This window comes from Pan paniscus, chromosome 9, assembly GCF_029289425.2.
Source record: "Pan paniscus chromosome 9, NHGRI_mPanPan1-v2.0_pri, whole genome shotgun sequence".
NCBI classification, from domain to species: Eukaryota; Metazoa; Chordata; class Mammalia; order Primates; family Hominidae; genus Pan; species Pan paniscus.
This window is the reverse complement of record NC_073258.2, coordinates 48,489,208-48,509,169: the sequence shown is the minus strand read 5'-3', so window position 1 is coordinate 48,509,169 and position 19,962 is coordinate 48,489,208. Positions and strand designations below refer to the sequence as shown.

At 52.8% G+C, this 19,962-nt stretch overlaps 1 protein-coding gene across 3 annotated transcripts in view; it reads right to left on the bottom strand.

Moving 5' to 3' along the window:
- Positions 1-18,273, bottom strand: part of CREB3L1 (cAMP responsive element binding protein 3 like 1) — a 43,788-nt gene extending 25,515 nt beyond the window's left edge. For 2 of the 3 annotated variants that reach the window (XM_063608420.1, XM_063608419.1), the window contains exon 1: positions 17,660-18,228. In XM_063608420.1, the coding sequence (XP_063464490.1) occupies positions 17,660-17,761 (102 nt within the window). In that variant the 5' untranslated portion in view covers positions 17,762-18,228. Of the gene's footprint in view, positions 1-17,659 lie in introns of all 3 variants that reach the window. The other variant, XM_003815219.6, reaches the window with a different exon arrangement.
- Between the last annotated feature and the right edge of the window lie 1,689 nt (positions 18,274-19,962).

Genomic DNA, 19,962 nt, shown 5'->3' with positions numbered 1-19,962 from the left:
CGGCGCCGGCTTCCCTCCCTTGGAGGAGAGGTTCCCGAGCTCTCCCGCTTGCAGACCTGCGTACCCCTCTTCTCGGCTGCACCCTCTCTTGGAGCCCGGCCTCAGCCGCCCGCCCTTTAAATTTTAGAGAAGGATCCGGGTGCTGCCGTCCTGGAGCGGCCCACAAAGGGTTAACCCGGGAACACCCGGGGCCGCCCCTCGCCGGAATCCGGCCTGCTCATTGGTGGGAGCCGCAGAGCTCCTGGCCAATGGCGGGAGGCTGCGAGCAGCAGCCGGTGGCGGCGTGGAGGGCACCGGAGGAGTGCAGGGCTCGCGCGGAGGAGGGTCCCGGCCTGCGCCGACGGCCCGCGGCTGAGGGAGCGCAGGGTGCACTGGCTCGGGCCTGCATGGGACCCCTTCTGCGTCTGGGGCCGAGGCAGAAATGGCCTGGCCGTCTCACGGTGTCCTAAACCCCTCATCAGCGCGGCCCCGCCCCCACCCCCGCAGGGGAAGTGGAGACCAAGGGACTCCCCGACGACCCCGACTCAAAGGGCGAGCCGGGCCTTAAATCCCCTTGCAGCTCCATCTCGAATCGTCCTACTGTGGGGCGCTTTGGTGGCTGTCTCTGGTGGCGGCAGAGGGGACTCTCCCGGGGCAGTAATGGTACCAGCTCTAGCCTTGTTTTCCCCCATCCCTAAATTCCTTCCCCAAGGTCAGTGCAGAGACAGGGTAAAGCTCTGGGGGCGCAGCTGCCTGCTGGGGTCGGTGTAGAATGGTTTCCCTGACCAGAAGCAGCCTCAGCGCGCCCTCTTCCCTCAGGTCCCTGGCTCCTTGGCGCCTGCACCCCCACTCCTAACTTCTGCCCCTCCCCCGGCCCAGGCTGGTTCAGTCTGTGCTTGGGGAAAGGAGGGAGGAGACCGGAGCGGGTCCAGGCTGAGCTGTGGGATAAGGGGTGGGGGGGAATCCTGAGCCCGGACATTCCTTCCGAGAGAGTGAGAGCTAGGGAGAGATGGGAGGAGAGGCCTCTCACATTTCCCCCTTTCTTTCCCCCCGCAGGCTGGGGCCCACAGACCCCCCCACACCCCAACACACACTGACCCATGCATTCCCGGACGGTTACTTGCCTCGTGGTCACTAGAAAATTGTCCCCATTTCAAGCTGAAGGGCCTTCAGTCTGAGTCACTGCTGTGCCTAGGGGGCGGGGAGTGGTGAGAGCAGGGAGAGGAGGTGGGCCCCTTGAGTACCCAGTTGTCAGCAGACCCACCCTGTCCTTAAGCATTGCCATCCAGTAGTTGGGGTTCCTAAGAGACCCAGGCCTTGCCTTCCCAGAGCTAAAGCCACCCTGTGAAGGAGAAAACGCACTGAACTGAAACTCAGGAGGCCCTAATTCAAGACCCAGGTCTGCTCTGAGACCTGGGCAGTGGCAGGTGTCTCCTCTCCTGGCCTCGGTTTCCTCATCCATTACGGTCTGTGTCTTTATGGAAGCGCAGTTGACAGGGGCCTAGAAAAGTGAATTAGTCTTCAGAACATGGGCCTTTTTCCTCTGCCCTGGCCTTTTGGGGACTGGATGGTGTGAAACCAGTTCTCCTGGTCCCTGGAGCCAGTCCCTCCCTGAGTCTTCCTGGCAGAGTATGGGGGTTAAGGGAGCACGTTGTTCTGACACCCGACCTCACTCTCAGCCCCCAGTCCCCATAGGCCTAGGGAAGGCGGCTGCTGAAGTTTCATATTTTCCCCTACCGAACTGGTCACTACAGATCCCAAGTCCAAATAAGCAGAAATACTTCTGTGTGTGTGTGCACGCATGCATGTGCACATGCTACACAGATGTGGGCTGAGGGGTTCCTTTGTACACAGGGAAACACCACCTCTCTGACACCACATAGTGAAAAGTACACCCATCGACACATTCAGCCAGTTCCATGTGCAGCCTTGTACAGGCGCTATCACACATACAGATACCCTCACAGAGTCACATAGGCTGACGCTGTCAGGTATGAACACAAACTCAACAAGACACACTCATCAGATGTGATCAGTGATTCACACCCCTACGCTCACACACATGCGAAGTCACCTCAGACACAGGATCACACAGACATGGTCACGCATACTCGCTGTCACACACACACCATCTCACATGACCACAGAACTAAATGTTGGCTGCCAAGCCAGCATCTCAGTGCCTGAGATGACTGAGTCATGTGAACACCAGTGAGGGAGATTTGGGAGCCCCGGGCTTGCATGGGGCTGGGACACTGAGGGCTGGGACTGAAGAAAGTGCCAACATGGGGACTGAGCTTTTCTTTGCCAGTGTGTGCTGGAGAAAGGAAGGAGAGAGGAATCAGCAGGCTGGCGCCAGCCGCGGGCTACTTCAAGGCAGAGCAGAGTCCTGGGGAGGGTGTATATTCTCTGCAGCCCCCTAGCCCTGTTAGTCTGGCCCTTCCATTGCCCCTCCTGACACTGGTAACCTTGTCCTGGTCAGGCCATAGCTTCCTCAGTTTCCCAGCCAGCCCCTGGCATCTTCTTACCAGGCAGCCCATGCGCTGTGGTCCAACCCTGGGGTGGGCACCAGGCACTGTCTGGGCAGGAGGAAGCGATGGCAGCGAGTGCCGCCGCCCAGGGCTGGGATTAGCTGTGTCTGGCACCTCCGAGGGCACAGCAGCCCATGGTCTGGTTGCTGGAGATGCTGGTCTATAGGCAGCGGCAAGGGGATCCCTGCAGGACAGCTTAGGACACCGGAAACCGAGTGCCGGGGTTGGCGCAGGGGCCTCTGGAGAATAAGGGCATCTAGTCACATTCATTTATTCATCATTCATGCATTTGTTCAGTATTTACTCAGCACCTACTGGGTGCCCAGCTTTGTGGATACAGAGATGAACAAGATCCAGTTCCTGCTCTCAAAAGGCTTTCTGACCAATGGTGTGATAATGAAGGGTAAGTCCAAGTCTCGAACTCTGATCCCTCTCCAGAGCATTCTCCACCTTACATGAAGAGAGATCTTCTAGGCCACTCAAGGGGGCTCACACTTGTAATCCTAGCACTTTGGAAGGCCAAGGTGGGAAGATTGCTTGAGGCCAAGAGTTTGAGACCAGCCTGGGCAACATAGCGAGATCCCATCTCTAAAAAAAAAAAATTTAAAAATATTAGCCAGGTGTGGTGGGTAATCCCAGTCACTCAGGAGGCTGAAGGAGGATTACTTGAGCCCAGGAGTTTGAGGCTGCACTGAGCTATGATTACACCACTACACTCCAGCCAGGGCAACAGAGCAAGACCCTGTCTCTAAAAAATGGGATCTTCTAAAACTTAGAAGTCCTATGTCATTTCTCTGCTCCATTGATGAGGAACTTATACTCATCATCAGTGAATCATGGCTCCCTACTACCCTTAGGATAGAGTACAGGTTCCTTGGTGTAGCTTCAAATGATCCAGCCGTATTGCCTATATGTCTTGCTGTGTCCAATTCTCGTTTGAATCTGCAAAGGCTAGCATTGGTCCCCGCACACAGTGGATGCTCAGGCATTCACTGAGTGACTGACTGACTGGATGAGTGTGTGAATGAAGGAGTGTGTCAGAGAGCTTATGGACTCAGGCCCTTTTTTCTGTAGCAGAGAGCCTCCAGGAATGACCGTCCCGAATCTTGCTCTGATGCCAGCTTGCTTCTGCTCCAGGCAGAGTTTCCATGTGTTTGGACCCCTTCCCTCGGCTCCTCCCTAGTGGGGCCGCTGTACCCATTCTCCGGGTTGTTCTTCCTTCCCTAAGCCTTTCTGTTCTTAAGCCCCAGCCAGACCAGGTACCTGGGAAGCACAGACTCCACTCAGTGCTGGAATTGCTGTCCCCCCAGACCCTGTCAGGCCTAAGGGTATAAACAGAACACAGTGGCCAACCCGCCAGGGCTGCTCTCTCGGCCCCTGGCCAGCTGGAAGGCCCTCCTCGCCTGGAGCCTACCGCCTCACTCTGGCTGGAATTCCCTTGGCCTCTCCCCTCTCCTCAGTGTACTCAGCATTCAGCCTCTGACATCCTCAGCAGTCCTGGCCTGTCTGAGTTGTCCTCAGGTTTTATTTTTGGAAGGAGTGGTATTCTCTCTCCTTATTTACTCCCTTCTTTCAGGGAAGGTGTGGGATCCCTGGGCTCAGCTGGGGATTAGGCTATTGACTCCAATCCCTGGGGTCTGGAGCTCTCTGGGCCTCCAAGGGAGGGGACCTCCAAAGACTCTTGACCCACCCGATGCTTCAAAGCCAGCTGTCTCTGCCTTCCTTCCCCCACCCAGTAGGTGACTAATGCTTGCCCTTGCCCTTCTTGAAGAGCCCTGCAACGGCCAAAAGAAATCATTACAATTTTCGAACTGAAAGGAATTTTGGCATCATTAGGTCCACCCCCTCTTATGTGAAGAGGCAAAGCAGTTCAATGGTTATGAGCAAGGGAGTCAGACGGACCTGGTTCTAATCCTGGTTCTGCTATACACTGTGCAGGCTTTGGACAAGTTACTTAACCTCTCTAAGCCTCAGTCCTGAGTATAAAATGGGAACGTTCATATCCACCCCACCAGGTTGCTGTGAGGATTAAATGAGACAACAATTGCGAAGTGCTTTATATAATGCAGGACATATAGGAGGAAGGCTCTCATTAAATGTAGCTGTTATTATTACAGATGAAGAAAACCGAGAGCTGGGGATGGGAGTGCACTTGCCTGGGGTCACACAGCCCAAGGTAAGCAGCCGTTTCCAGAGTCATTCATTTGTCTCTATCTCCCTTCCAAGGAGAAGAGAAGGACTGGCACCAGCCCAAAGGCACATTTTCCTTGAGTCAGTCGGATGGGCAAACCACTGGGTCTTCAGTGCCTCCCTCCTGCCACCATACCCTGGCCCACCTCTGTGGCAAGCATTTCCTCCATTGCCCCAGGGGCCTCTTTCTTGCTCACTGAGGGTCAGGGGTCTGGGGAAGAGACCCCAGTACTCAGCCCCAAGTGGCCCCCAGGCCAGTGGGACTCTGAGGGGAGCGGGGAGTGCTGGGTCCTGACATCACAGAGCAGAGAAGCTAGAGCCACAGTCATGCAGGCCAGCTGGGGCCCTTCCAGTGCATCCAGATGTCTCAGGAATGTGCTGAGCTGGGAACTACCACCTTCCTTGCCTCCCCACCCCCAACCCCTCATCCCCTTGCTTGCTCAAGCTCTGCCTCCGCCCACCCCCTTGGCTCCTCCTCTTTCATCTCTCTCTGGGAGGCCTCCTGTCCACTGTCCCTCTGGCACCGGGCCACAGTCAGGCTCCCTCTTAGTCCTCTGAAGGGATTGTCAGAGGCAGGAGCCCTTCCCCTCCTGCAGACCCCAGGGGCTGAACTTGTGGGGTGGAAAGAGATGGGAGCTAACTGGGAGGAGAGAGTTCCAAGCAGATAGTGCATGCCAGATCCCAAATGTGGAAGTGATTTGCAGCCCTGGAGAGAAAGGGGTGAAGGCCTTGGGGCGGCAGAGGGCAGGGCTGGAAGGATGGTGAGTGGGGCTCTGGGCATCTTGTCCCAGCCAATGGGTAGGAGGGTCAAGGAGCTGGTGTGCCAGGCTGGGCTGGGCTCAGGAGGAGGGTTCAGACCCTCCTAGGCCCCTGGGGTTCATAGAGACGTGCTTTGATAGTGGAGGGTCCTGAAGTATTGGAGGAGATGGGGGAACCTTGTTAGGGTCCTGGTGTTGGGCCAGGAGCCAGGACATGGTTCAGGCTGGAGCTCCCAGCCCCAAAGAGGAACAGCCTGTCCCTTTGCAAGGGCGGAGTTGCCTTGGGCCTCCCCAGGCCAGCCTGGCTCTCAGTGCTGGGGGTGAAGGAGCCAGAAGGGAACTGGTACTCCTGGCCCAGTGCGAGAGTCACATCAGGGCACTGAATAGTAGAAATCAGAGGAGAGAAGGGACCTGGAGTCAGCTACTGTCCTGGGCTCAGGGAGGTCCCACAACTCTGTTCCCTCTGGGGGAGAGTCCCTGATCACCCAGACAGGCTGACAGCTGAGATCCGCCTGATGGACTGCAGGCCTCCTAGCACTGAGACCCTTCAGAGGAGGTGGTGACCATCACCTGGTGCAACCCAGAACTATCGTTGGCTCCCTCCTGCCTGCTGAAAAACTCCCAGCTCCTCAGCATGATACTCAAGGACTGTCAGAAACTGATCCCAACTTACCACTAGAGCTGGAGCCCCCTCATTTTCTCTCCTCTCCAGGCTAGTTGGATGGACCATTCCCAGCTCCTTAAACCTGCTGTGGTCCCCATGGCTGTAGGACCTTTGCTTATACCTCTCCTGGTGCCTGCAGTGTTTTGTCCTTTATCTCCTCATTCTAACTCTTCCTATCCTTTAAGGGGCCAACTCAAATGCTGCTTCCTCCAAGAAGCCTTCCCTGATCACCAAGCTTGAAGAGTCATCTCCCTCTCTGTTCTACCACAGCACTTACAGACTGTTAGGTCATTGGTTAATGTCATGCCCTGAACTCTAATTACACACAATGGGATCCAACTGTCCTTCTAAACGTTACCCTTCTTTCGGGTAGATCAAGGACAGGTTTCATCTTTTTTGTTTTGGAGACGGGGTCTCACTCTGTTGCCCAGGCTGGAGTGCAGCCTCTCAAGTAGCTGGGACTACAGGAATGGACCACCATGTCTGGCTAATTTTTGTATTTTTTGGTAGAGACGGGGTTTCACTGTGTTGTCCAGGTTGGTCTTGAACTCCTGACCTCAAGTGATCCGCCTGCCTCAGCCTCCCAAAGTGCTGGGATTACAGGCGTGAGCCACCGCGCCCGGCCGGATTTCATCCTTGAACCCTCTGCAGAGCCTCAAACAGGGCCCAGCATATACTCTGCCTAATGGTAATGATCATAATATAATAACAGCGAATATTTATGTACCAGGCACTGCTCTAACTTCCTGCATGTAGTATCTCATTTAAGCTTCAAAGGATAAAGTGGGTCCTCTTAGTACCCTCACTTTATGGATGAGACGCTGAGGCTCAGAGTAGTTAAGCAGCTTGCCCAGGTTCATTCAGTTAGCAAGTGGTCAAGTGGGGATTTGAACCCAAGCTCTGATTGCAGAACCCACGCTCTTAAGCACCCACAACAACACTGGTTGCTGAAAGAATGATCCTGCTGCCCCATTGCAGCACCTAGTCCAGGGCCAGATACAAAATATGGGCCCCCACTCCACACACTGGGTTCATCCTGGGGATCCGGTTTTGCTCCTTTCCTGGCCATCCCTCTCCTGCTGCCCAGAAAGAGCCCTGAGAAGTGGCCTGGGGCTTTTTGGCTTTACCCAAAGGAAAGAGCCTTCCATCTCCAGAGAGTTGAGACAGAAAAATAAAATCCCCGTGATCAGGGCTCTGCAGGGCTGGACAAGGTGGGATATTCCTGCGAGGGCTGTCAAATGCCATGGGCCTTCCTTTTAAGCAATGACAGCAACAATCAAAATAAAAACAGCAAGGGGGACCATAGTCAATTATAACTTAATTTTAAAGTAACTAAGAGGGCCGTGTGCGGTGGCTCACGCCTATAATCCCAGCACTTCGGGAGACTGAGGCGGGCGGATCACTTGAGGCCAGGAGTTTGAGACCAGCCTGGCCAACATAACAAAACCCCATCTCTGCTAAAAATACAAAAATCAGCCAGGTGTCGTGGCGTATGCCTGTAATCCCAGCTACTCGGGAGACTGAGGCAGAGAATTGCTTGAACCTGGGAGGCGGAGGCTGCAGTGAGTGGAGGTCGTGCCATTGCATTTCCAGCCTGGGCAACAGAGCGAGACTCCATCTCAAAAATAAATGAATAAATAAATAAATAAAATAAAAAAAAGAGTGTAATTGGATTGTTTGTAACACAAAGGATAAATGCCCGAGGGGATGGATACCCCATTCTCCATGACGTGATTTTTTTTTTTTTTAAGACAGAATCTCAGTCTGTTGCTCAGGCTGGAGTTTAGTGGCGTGATCTCGGCTTACTGCAACCTCCGCCTCCTGGGTTCAAGCAATTCTCCTGTCTCAGCCTCCTGAGTAGCTGGGATTACAGGTGCACACCAACACGCCTGGCTAATTTTTGTATTTTTAGAAGAGATGTGGTTTCACCATGTTGGTCAGGCTGTTCTCAAACTCCTGACCTTGTGATCCACCCGCCTCGGCCTCCCAAAGTGCTAGGATTACAGGCGTGAACCACCGCACCTGTCCCATGATGTGATTATTATGTATTACATGCCTGTACCAAAATATCTCATGTGCCCCATAAATATCTAACCTACTATGTACCCACAAAAATTAAAAATTGTCCAGGTGTGGTGACTTATGCCTGTAATCTTAGCACTTTGGGAGCCAAGGAGGGAGGATCGCTTGAGCTCAGGAGTTCAAGACCAGCCTGGGCAACATGGCAAAAAAACATCTTTACAAAAAATACAAAAAATTAGCCAGACCTGGTGGTATGTGCCTGTAGTCCTAGCTACTCAGGGGTTTGAGGTGAGAGGATCACTTGAGTCCGGGAGGTTGAGGCTGCAGTGAACTGTGTTTGTGCCACTACACTCCAGCCTGGGCAACAGAGTGAGACACTGTCTCAAAAAAATATTTAAAAACCAAAACAATAAAAACAGCAGTGGCAACTATTGTTTATAGAGGGTTTATGGTGTACCAGGCCCTCTGCAAGAATTTCTAATGGAATTCTCTTAAGAACCCTATGTTTTACCATGAACCCTACTTTTGGATGAGGAAAATAAGCTTGGAGAGGTTAAAGCACCTGCCCAAGCTCACACAGGTGACAAGTGGGAGGCCCCAGGTCTAAGCAGTGCTGAAGACGTCCCGCCTCAGGCAAGGATCACCTCCCCAGCACTTGCCTCATCATCTGCCATCTGACCTGCGGACCCACTGTCTGCACACGTTGAGCCTGGGAGTACACACCTGGGAAGTCTTGGGACTTTCCTGTTTAAAATCTCCCCAGAGTGGGGTGGATTCAGGATCTACAGCTCACCTCTGTCCCAAACTCATGCAGCTTTGAGAGACCAAGATATTCAGAACTGAGTCTGTTTTCTTTTCTTTTTCTTTCTTCTTTCTTTCTTTTTCTTTTTTTGTTTGTTTGTCTGTTTGTTTTTTGAGACAGAGTCTTGTTCTGTTGCCCAGGCTGGAGTGCAGTGGTTCAATCTCGGCTCACTGCAACCTCCGCCTCCTGTGTTCAAGCAGTTCTCCTGCCTCAGCCTTCTGAGTATCTGGGATTACAGGCTCCCGCCACCACGCCTGGCTAATTTTTGTATTTTTAGTAGAGACGGGGTTTCACCATGTTGGCCAGGCTGGTCTCAAACTACTGACCCGCCTCAGCCTCCCAAAGTGCTGGGATTACAGGCATGAGCCACCATGCCCGGCCCTGAGTCTGATTCTTAAGCTGGGTAAGTTTCCATGTATTAATTTTATTATACTTTATAACTGATAGATATACAGTCTATATATTCTTCCAGTGCACAAGATATCATAATAGAAAAGGCCATGATGATAAAGTGAAAGGGAGAGATGGCATTTATGCTAACATTCACGATTTGAGTAATCAAATGAGTGAACGAATGAAGCAATCTACTTTAAAAAAGAGGGCCATCAAAGCTGGAAGTGTAGAAGTGTCCTTTCTTTTACTATCTATCCACCCACCTATTCATTCCTCTATCGTCCCCACCCTACTCCATCCTGCCTTCCTTCCATCCATCCAATAAATAAACATTTCCTGAGCACTCAGTCATTATAGCTGTACCTAGGGAATAGCCACAAATAATTGACTGACACACCCTGCTCTCAAGGAGCCCTCAGTTTAGTTCAGAAATGAGGAGGCCAAGGCCCAGAAAGGGAAAGTGATTTGCCCAGGGTCACACAGCAAGTGAGGGAAATGAGGTAAAGAAGGGTGAGTGTATCCCGGGTGGAGGGGAACCCATGGGCAAAGGCTCAGACCTGTCTGCCTCCAAAGCGAGCCCCCGTCAATCACTGCCTGAAACCCGCCTCCTGGCTCTCCATGAAGGCCTGAAGAGCCTGCCTCACTCCATCGCTACTTTCATTTTTGTTATTCTTTTGGAAGGGGAGGAGGAGCCAGTGGCTGCTGCTGTCCAGCTGTTATGTCGGACCGCACATCCCAGCCCAGATGTGTCAAACTCTCTGTGATGGGTGAAGTGGCTTCTGGGCCACGAGCCACGAGCCAACGGCCAAGGAAGCGGCAGTGAGGGCTCTGTCCCAGGGGAATTAGGGGAGGAGGCACACTGAACCCGGCGGCAGGGAAGCCCATGGTTGCTCCAGCTATCAAACTGGCCTTGTAGACAATATGGTGTGTCTAGGTGGTGGGGATCAAGATCTTTGACATTCCAAAGAAATCAATACCTTTGACATATTTCCTCTGAGGGTCAGAGTCCTGGGGCATTTCCTGCCTCTCCCAGCTTCTCCTGAACCAGACAATCCCACCCCCACACATTCCCCAATCCTGGTCCAGGGTCCTGCCATTCAGTCTGGCTTCCCCAGGGCTGCTCAAGAGGGTTACACAGAGTTCCAGCTCACAGTCTTGACTTAACTCCACCCAAATATTCCTCCTCCATCCTGCCCCCAGGAGTGCTGAGACTTCCAGAGAAACAGCCTGTTCTCCAGCATCTGGAGCTGGTTTCTTGAGGGAGGTTCAAGGGCAAGCCAGGTTCCAGAGAGAGATGCTCCAGGAGGGCCTCGGTACCAGGACTCGCACGAGGCACATGATACAGGGAGAAGACACAAAACAGGGATGTCCTTTATGCTCCCCTCTCCTGGTGCAGTAGCCAGGCCAGGCCAGGGCAGACAGAAACAGAGTCTCCTGAGGAGTCCTGGGAGCTGCAGAGAGCAAAGATCCAAGTCCCCAGAAGGGCTGGGGAACAGCATCCTGGGGGTGAATCTGATAGGGTGTGAAATGGGATGTGGGAGCTTATTCAGGGGATCTGGTTTTGCCCATAAAGCTCTAGGCATCCAAGGTGCCCTAAGGATGGGAGTGGGTGAGGATGAAGACAGGGACCCTGTGATATCAAAGATCCTGAATTTTCCTTGCTCTAGAGGGGAAATCTCAAACTAGAACAATGAGAGAACTTGCTTGTAGCTTCTTCTTGCTCCCCTCTTTGACTCTCCATAGGACTCCTGCCCTTGAGCAGAGTGCACAATGGATAATAATGCCTATACGTGTTCAGTAAAAGGAACATGGCCCCAGTCCCTGTGGAAATGCCTTTTTTTTTTTTTTTTGGAGATGGAGTTTTGCCCTTGTTGCCCAGGCTGGAGTGCAATGGTGCGATCTTGGCTCACTGCAATCTCCACCTCCTGGGTTCAAGCGATTCTCCTGGCTCAGCCTCCCAAGTAGCTGGGATTACAGGCACATGCCACCATGCCTGGCTAATTTTTTTGGTATTTTTAGTAGAGATGGGGTTTCACCATGTTGGTCAGGCTGGTCTCAAACTCCTGAACTCAGGTGATCCACCTGCCTCAGCCTCCCAAAGTGTTGGTATTATGGGCATGAGCTACCATGCCTGGCCAGAAATGCCTTCTAATAACTCCTTTGCCACTAAGGAAGAGGGAAATTGGGGCAGCATGTGCAGAGATCACCTTCTGAGAAAGCTTTCATGACCTGTAGCCTGGCTCAGCCTCCTGCCATGCTCTGCTCCATCATGGCGCCCACCATGGTGTTGATACTGCCTATTTCCCTCTCTGTCTCTCTCATTCGTCCGTGATTGACTGGAGGGTCAAGTGTGTTTTCTTCATCTGGGTTACCCTGGCACCGGCATAGATGTTCCTTCAGTGCCCAGTTGCTGAAGGAATGGACATGTGTATTAATGAATGAGCAAGTGAATTCCCAGCTGGTCCAGGGAAGCCGGAGGGACCTCACAACATATCGGGGCACAGACAGCACTTCTGTGGGACCCAGCATCCCCATCACCCTAAGGGCTGGCCAGTCCAGGATCCTGAAAACCCCAGGATCCCTTCAGGAATCATAAGTACACCTCTTGAACACTTATATCTGATTTTTTGGGTCTTGCTCTGTTGCCCAGGCTGGAGTGCAGTGGCGTGATAATAGCTCACTGCAGCCTTGAACTCCTGGGCTCAAGTGATCATCCCACATCAGTCTCCTAAGCAGCCAGGACTTCAGGTATGTGCCACCATGCCTGGATAATTTATTTTTTATTTTTTGTAGAGATGGAGTCTTTCTGTGTTGCCCAGGCTGGTCTCAAACTCTTGGCCTCAAGTGATCCCCCTGCCTCCGCCTCCCAAAGTACTGGAATTACAGGTGTGAGCCACCACATCCAGCCTGGGATTTTTTTAAAACAATTTTTCCCTTCCCTTACAAGGATTGCCCCAGTCTAAAGTAATTTTCTCTACAAATACAGTAAGTCCTTGAAATAGAGCAAAGTTCACTACAATGTGACCCAAACTTGACTTCTGTTCTATGCTCAAGCCCCTTCTCAAATAAAAGTAAGCAAAACTCCATTCTCTATGGGGCTGGTAAAAAAAAGTGACTGCCTCATGCTCCTGTGGTACTCTTTCTGTTTGGTCTGCTTTGTGCAGTAAGGTGTCACAATTTTTACTTTCCTGCTTTTTGTGATAGTACAGACCATCTGAAAAATACTGTTTTTCGTTAATTCTACAAAAATATTACTCCACATTTTATGTAATTGGAAAATTTATTTTTAAATTTGTATTATTATTATTACTTTTAGAGACAGGGTCTGGCTTTGTTGCCCAGGCTGGAGTGCAGTGATGCCATTATGGCTCACTGCAGTCCCAACCTCCCCAGCCCAAGTGATCCTCCCTCCTCAGCCTCCTAAGTGGCTGGGACCACAGGCATATGCCACCATGCCTGGCTCATTTTTTTTTTTATTTTTTGTAGAGACGAGGTCTCCCTATGTTGCCCAGACTGGTCTTGAACTCCTGGGCTCAAGCAATCCTCCTACCTTGGTCTCCCAAAGCATTGAGATTACAAGCATGAGCCACTGCAAATGAACATAATTGGAAATTTTTGACTGGGCATATTTATTGCATTATTGTAGAGTTTTACTACATTGAGCATCTATTTTGTCCCATGTGACTGTGCTAGGTTTATGTCAATGCACAAAACTGATATGGACTCTCCTCTTATGGAACTTACTTTCTCATGGAGGAAATAGACAATAGGCCATTAAAATAATTGCAAACTGGGTTAAGGGCTAGAAGATATCAAAAGACTAAAACAGAAAAGAACAGGGGGGTCCCACTTTAGGTAGTCAGGGAGCGTTCCCTAAGGAGGCAATATTTGAGCTGGGATCAGAAGGCTGAGATGGACAGACTGGGGGAAAAGCAGTCCAGATGACAGGAACAGCATGTGCAAGGGCTCTGAGGCAGGGCTGGAAAGGCTTAGTCTTAAATTGGGTGAGTATGGATCCAGGAGTCCTAGAGCAATCTGAAGAAGAAACTGGGGAAAACGGAAGCCCTAGAGACAGTGCTCAAGAGTGAGACCTGAGCCACAAGTTCAAATCCCCTGTGGGTCAGCCAGCTGTAGACTATTCTAGACCAGGGGCTGCAGAGGCCTGTGCAGTAGGGGGATGGCTCAAGGTAATGAGAACTCATTGAAAACCATGGAGAGCCCTTCCTGGACCCCAGAGACAGTGCAGGCTCTGCAGGACCTCGATGGCTGCAAATAGATGGGCTTAAGGACACTTTTCCCTCTTCTCTAAGAATGTGGGGTCTGGTTTGGGCCCCTTTTTCTTCATCCATCCATCCATTCATTCATCCATCCATCGATTTATTCATTCATCAACGGTTGTTAGGCACTGGGATACAGCAGTGAACAAGACAGACCAAGCCCCTGACTCAAGGAACTGTTCCCTCAACACTGGGGGAAGCAAAACCCAAACCAAACCTCTGCTCAAAACGAACTTAATGTTTTGATAGAGTAGGTATCAGAGGTCTCCTTTCTGAATAGGCACCCTGAGATTTGGGCTCCTCCAGTAGGTTTTTCATTAGATCTTTTCTAGCAGATTCCACTCTGAGACCAGAGTGCCTTAGCACTTCTGTCCTCTTTCCTGTTGGTGAGAACTTAAACAGAAACACACACAAATCTCCCCTTTTAAGGACTGTTAAAGGCCCACCCACAGACATAGGAACACCCAAACACACATACTTCTCTAATCTCCCTAAATCTCCCGAAGGCTGGGGGTGGGGGTGCCTCTCTGCTTCCCAGTTAGCTCAGGAGAAGCCAGGCTAGGCGTGTGGGGAGTAGCGATCAGCCTTAGCCCCCACCGCCTCCCCGCAATGCTGGGCTGGTCCCTGGGTCCCCGTCACTCCCACACCTGGCCTCCCCAGCTGCAGGGAGTAAACGGGTGTGCTGGGCAAACATCCTTGCAGCTTCCTGCTGCTCCCCTCTGAGAAAACAGACCTCTTCTTCCTCCTCCTTCTCCTCCCCACACCCTCCCAGCTGGGGCTTCTCTGGGATCCCAAGCCAGTTCCCTCTAGAGAAGCCAGACATCCCTTCCCCTTAGCCAGAGGAAGGAGGGGACAGCACACAGACCTAGTGTTTCCATCTGGAGAAACGACCTGCTCTCCCTCTGGTCCTTTATCCCAGTTCTTGGAGCCCAGACCCTCTCTCTCATACGGGCCAAGGGGCTGAAGGACCACAGAGTACAGTGGCTCAAGGGTGGCCACATCAGAAACCATGGGAGAGCGGGAGGGGCAGGGAGGAGATGCCCCCAGATGGGACAGGAAGGGCAGCCCCCTTCTGAGGATCTCTGAGAATCTCATAAACAGAATTGCAGCAACATGAAGGTATCCTCATAGAAAGAAAAATAAAGCAGCCCAGCCACCTCCAAACACACTTGTCTTGACTTTGTGTACTCATTCTCCTGTCTGTCCAAGTGCATGCGTATTTCTTGCATAGTTGTTTTCAGGGTGAGCATGCATTTTGCATTTTGCACAGAGCAACAGAGCACACATGATTTCCACATGATTTATGGCCCGTATCTGGATTTTTAAGGAGGATAGCGAATATTCTGCTCTCCATTTTCCAGACTGAGAGGCACACAGACACCATCCCTACCCATCCTTAACCCTGGAAACATTTTCCTATCCTCATGCAGAATGAAGAAGTTGGGGGAAGGGTTGGAATGGGATCTCAGCTGGAAGGAACCTCGGATATGGAGATGGAGACCCCAGAGAAGGAAAGTGACTTGCTATGTTCACACAGCAACTCGTAGCTGAGCAATTCTCACTATCACACCCATCCAGTCTCTATGGATCAAGCCAACGATGAACGTTACATGCCAGGCATTGTGCTACATAACCTTCACTTTAATTTTCTCTCGAAATGCTTACAGTAATGCTATAGTTCTAATATTCCCATTTTTCAGATGAGGAAGTCAAAGCCCAGAAGAAGAAAAGTCACTTTTGGCCGGGCGCAGTGGCTCAAGCCTGTAATCCCAGCACTTTGGGAGGCCGAGGCGGGTGGATCACGAGGTCAGGAGATCAAGACCATCCTGGCTAACACGGTGAAACCCCGTCTCTACTAAAAATATAAAAAAAATTAGCCGGGCATGGTGGCAGGTGCCTGTAGTCCCAGCTACTCGGGACGCTGAGACAGGAGAATGGCGTGAACCCGGGAGGCGGAGCTTGCAGTGAGCCGAGATCGCGCCACTGCACTCCAGCCTGGGCGACAGAGCAAGACTCCGTCTGAAAAAAACAAAAACAAAACAAAACAAAACAAAAAAACAAGAAAAGAAAAGTCACTTTTCTGAATTGTCCCGCTGGCTGGTGGCAGAAACAGAGACAGAATTAAATCTCCTGATTCCCAGCCCAAGAGTCCTTTCTCTCTTTCCTTAGGCACCCCATCTTCTCCCGCTGCCTCTCCTGGCGCTGCCCAGGTGCGAGATCAGGAGCCTCCCCAGCAGGGCTTTTCCTCCCCAGTGTCCTAGTGCTGGATCCCACTGTCTGGTCGTGCCTCTTTTCCTGTGCTGGACCAAGGCCCAGATAAGCAGCTGGGGATGCAGGGCTGAATGGAGCAGCAGGAAGAGGCTGCGGGCGGCCGAGTTCATTCAGAAGAAAGCCCAACTCAGAGCTGCCAAGGGCCGAGGGAAGCTTACTGCAGGGCTCTACTGCCCTGCTTGACTTCAAGGGTCCGAGCTCTGACAAACCTCTTTCCCTCTGACTAGTGTCTTTTACCAGCTTCAAGAGGAGGTGTGGATCCCCCGATCCCTGCTGCTTTATTCCTGGGATCTGTGCCAGAACCATCTATAGGAAGACCTGATCCAACCTCTCCCCCATTTTACAGACAAAGAAACTGAGGCTCAGGGAGGAGAGCCAGTGGTAGGGGCCAAGCTCACAGGGGAAGCAGAGCCAGGACTAGAAACCAAGTCTCTCTGCAGTCAATGCAAGCCCTCTGCCCTTATACCCTTGTCTTGTCTGCTGAATTATGCTCTCTCTGCCTGGGACAGGGGCCTTCCTCAGAGCGCAGGGTGACCAGGATGTGCTGCTTAATGGAGAACAGGGAGACCTCAGCCCCCATGCCTCCTTGACTCCGGCTCCTGTCCCTTGGCCTGGTTCCTCACCATCAATCTAGTGGCCTGGGACAGTTTAGGTGGAAGTCCAAGATGCTCAAGTCCTCTAAGGACTTGACTCTTGCCTGGCCAAGTTTATCTTGGTCCTGGGAGGTAGAGGTCAGCAGGTAAAGAGTCTCAAGTGCTTGATCACAGGGTGTGTGTGTGTGTGTGGTGTGTGAACAGACATGCACACGCAACTGGTGGTTCACTGAAGAGGGGGCTCCCACTAGACTCCCCAAACAATCCACATTTCATCTGGGCAGGCCCTTCTGAACCCAAATATTTTCTCCCATTCTAAGTCCATGCCCCTCCCCCATCAAGGCCTTAGGGCTGAGCCTGAGAGAGGGAGGGAGGGAAGAAGAGAGAGAAGCCACGTTTCCTTAGGGAGGGAGGGGAAGAGTGAGAAAGAGGAGAAAGACAAGCTCACAGTCGGACCTAGTCAAGAAGACATAGGGAGAGGGAGAAAGTCAGCCAGACTCCAGGAACAGAGGGACAGAGCAGAGATCTAGAGGCAGATGGAGAGAAATGGCTCCCTCCTCCTGAGCCATCACCCTATGTTGCCCTGACCGCCTCTTCCCAGCCCCCAGCCTCAGGTCCCTCCCTGGGGTGGGGGTGGGGGGTCTCTGGGCCTGATTCCCTGGGGCTGCCAGGGTAGCACCCTGAAATTTCTGGGCCTGGCTGAGAACCCAGGTCTGGCTCTGATCCCCGAGGGGTCGGGTCTCAGGCCCTCTGAACGTTCCCCGGTGCGCCCCCCAGCGGAGATCCAGCCTATGAGCCACCGAAGCCCCAAGGGAGGCGCAGGAAAGGGCGCTGCCACTTTGCGCCCAGTCTGGTCCTGGAACCTGGGGTGGGTTGGGGACGGCTAGAAGACGTGGGTGGAGGGCGGGATTGGTGTCTCTTGAGCTCAGATCCGAGGATCGGACGGACCCGATACCTCGATGGCCCCTTCCCCCTAGAAGGTGGAGGCCAGTGTATTCAAAGATTGAGCCCCCAGGAGGGGCGCTTAGCTCCAAACACATGTCGCTCCTGGAGACCCTGCGCTGAACCCTCTCCCCGGCTCCTGCCCAGTGATGTGTAGTCGGGTCCTTCTAGGGGCCCAGGCGCGCCGCGAGGACGGGTGCCGAGGGGTGGAACGGGAACGGAGACCCTTCATCTTACCGCATTGTTGAGGAAGTCCGACTCGTTCAGATCCCCCAAGTCCAGGAAGCTGGATCCGGGGAACAGCCTGTCGGCCTGGAAGGGTTCCAAGACGGCGTCCATCGCGGCCGGCTCCCGGGACCCCCTTCCACTGGGCTTCCCTCACTCCAGGGCGGCGGCGCGCCCAGTCCAGAGCTCCTGCCTGAGCGCTGGCAAACGGGCGGGGGGCAGGTCCGGGGCGAAGCCCCGGGGGAGTGGCGGACGGAGGCGGCGCGGCCCCGGGTGGGGGGCGCGGGGGGCGCGGGGGCCTTAGGGCAGCGGCTAGGAGCGGGATGGGCTCAGGGGCCCCGGGCGCACCGTGGGCATTCAGCCGACTCCACCTCCTCCTGCTCCTCCTGGGGCACAGCTGGCTTCCATGGGGAGCCCGGGGGTGGGGCTGAGGGCTTCAGGAGCCCCCCGGACAGGGTAGGAGCCGGGGCGGGGGAGCTAAGCGCTCCCCCGAGACTGGGTGGCTGCCGGCCTCTCCTCTGTCTCTGCGTCTCCCTCCGCACGGCTTCTGTCACTTTCCTCTCTGTGAAACTGGGAACCCCTGGCTGGCTAGCCCAGCTGGCCAAGGCGCCACGCCCCCACATCAATATTCACAATAATTTAATATTAATGAGAAGAGGGCGTGGCTCGAAGAATCCTCTCTCCTTTTTTAAAGAGACATCTGCAACTTCGTCTTAGTAATCTCTCTTCTCTGAATGCTCAAGGTGGGGGCTTAAAGCAACAATAGTCCTGGAACCGATAACAGTGTTCCTGGAACATTGGCATTTTAAGGCTTCACCAACCACTGTCCCATAAATTGATGAGGGAGCTATTTCCATCCTTCCAGCCTTATACTAAAGCCTGCACCAAACCCAGTCAGGGAATTCCATTTCACAGTCCCCTCAACAGATCTCCCCTCAACGGGGGAGATTTTCAGCTTTTTAAAAATTTTATTTATTATTATTACTATTTTTTTGACACGGAGTTTCGCTCTTTTTGCCCGGGCTGGGGTGCAATGGTGTGTTCTCGGCTCACTGCAACCTCCGCCTCCCAGTTTCAAACGATTCTCCTGCCTCAGCCTCCTGAGCACCTGGAATTACAGGCGCGCCCCACCACGCCCAGCTAATTTTTGTATTTTTAGTAGGAACGGGGTTTCACCATGTTGGCCAGGCTCCTCTGGAACTCCTAACCTCAGGTGATCCGGCCTCCTTGGCCTCCCAAAGTGCTGGGATTACAGGTGTGAGCCACCATGCCCAGCCGATTTTCAGCTTGTAACTCTCATTTCTCATCTCACCTGTTTCTTCTTCCAGGAAGCCTTCCCTGAACCCCCAGGCTGGAGCAGTTACCAACGGTATACACCCACAGGGCATCATGTGCTCACCTCCACTGTTTCCAGTCTAATGTGGTATTGTCCTTATTTGCTCACATTGTTTGTATCTGTGACCCCACTGAGCTGTGAGGCTCCTCAGGGCAAGGACAGTCCCCAGCTTCCCTCTGTGTGAAAGGGCTGGGTGAACAGCCAGAGACAGGAGAGTCCCCCTCTTCTCCTCGATAGTCAAGTCCCTCCCTACCCCCCAATGGTTCTGAAGAGCAGGAAGTTGGAAAACAGTGGTTCTGGAATCTGAATGAGCCAAGGTGCTGGCTGGTGCACACTCCACAGTCACCAGACACTCCCAGGGCCCCGGGATCCATTACCTAAGTGGCTTGCTCCTGCGTACAAACTTAATCTCTTGAAAGGGCTGATAGCAATCGCCAAGCACCTGAACAAATGGAGGTGGTTCAGAAAGGCGCTCCCTCAGAGGGCTGGGCACACTGTTTCCTGACCAGAAGTTATTAATAAGATTAAGCATGTCCTTCCTGTCTGGGACGTTTAATTAGCTCAGGAACCAAAGGCCTTTAAGAGGTAGCGATGTCATTGCAGCTAAGCCATGGATGTCACCAAAATTGCTCTCAGCACCAGGTGGGAGAAGGGCTCATACCAAGGCTGAGACAGCAGTTGTTTGCTTGCCTGGCAGGCAGGCAGGCACGTGGCTTTTCCCCACCTTATGATCTAGTTGACATAGTTCTGGAGAGTGAAGTTCTGACCTTCCAGGCTGTTACATGACTGTTAGCTCCCAGGCCTCCTGGAGAATTTGCTCCTGAGAAAGTAGGATTATAACCCATGCTCTGGGGACCAGTTCACCAGCCATGCAACTCCGAGAAGTAAGGCTGGGCCAAAAAGAAATCAATTCACTTTCACAACAGTGGCGGGTAGAATTAGGGTGCTGGGACCATGGGTGTCTTCCCCAAATGCGTCA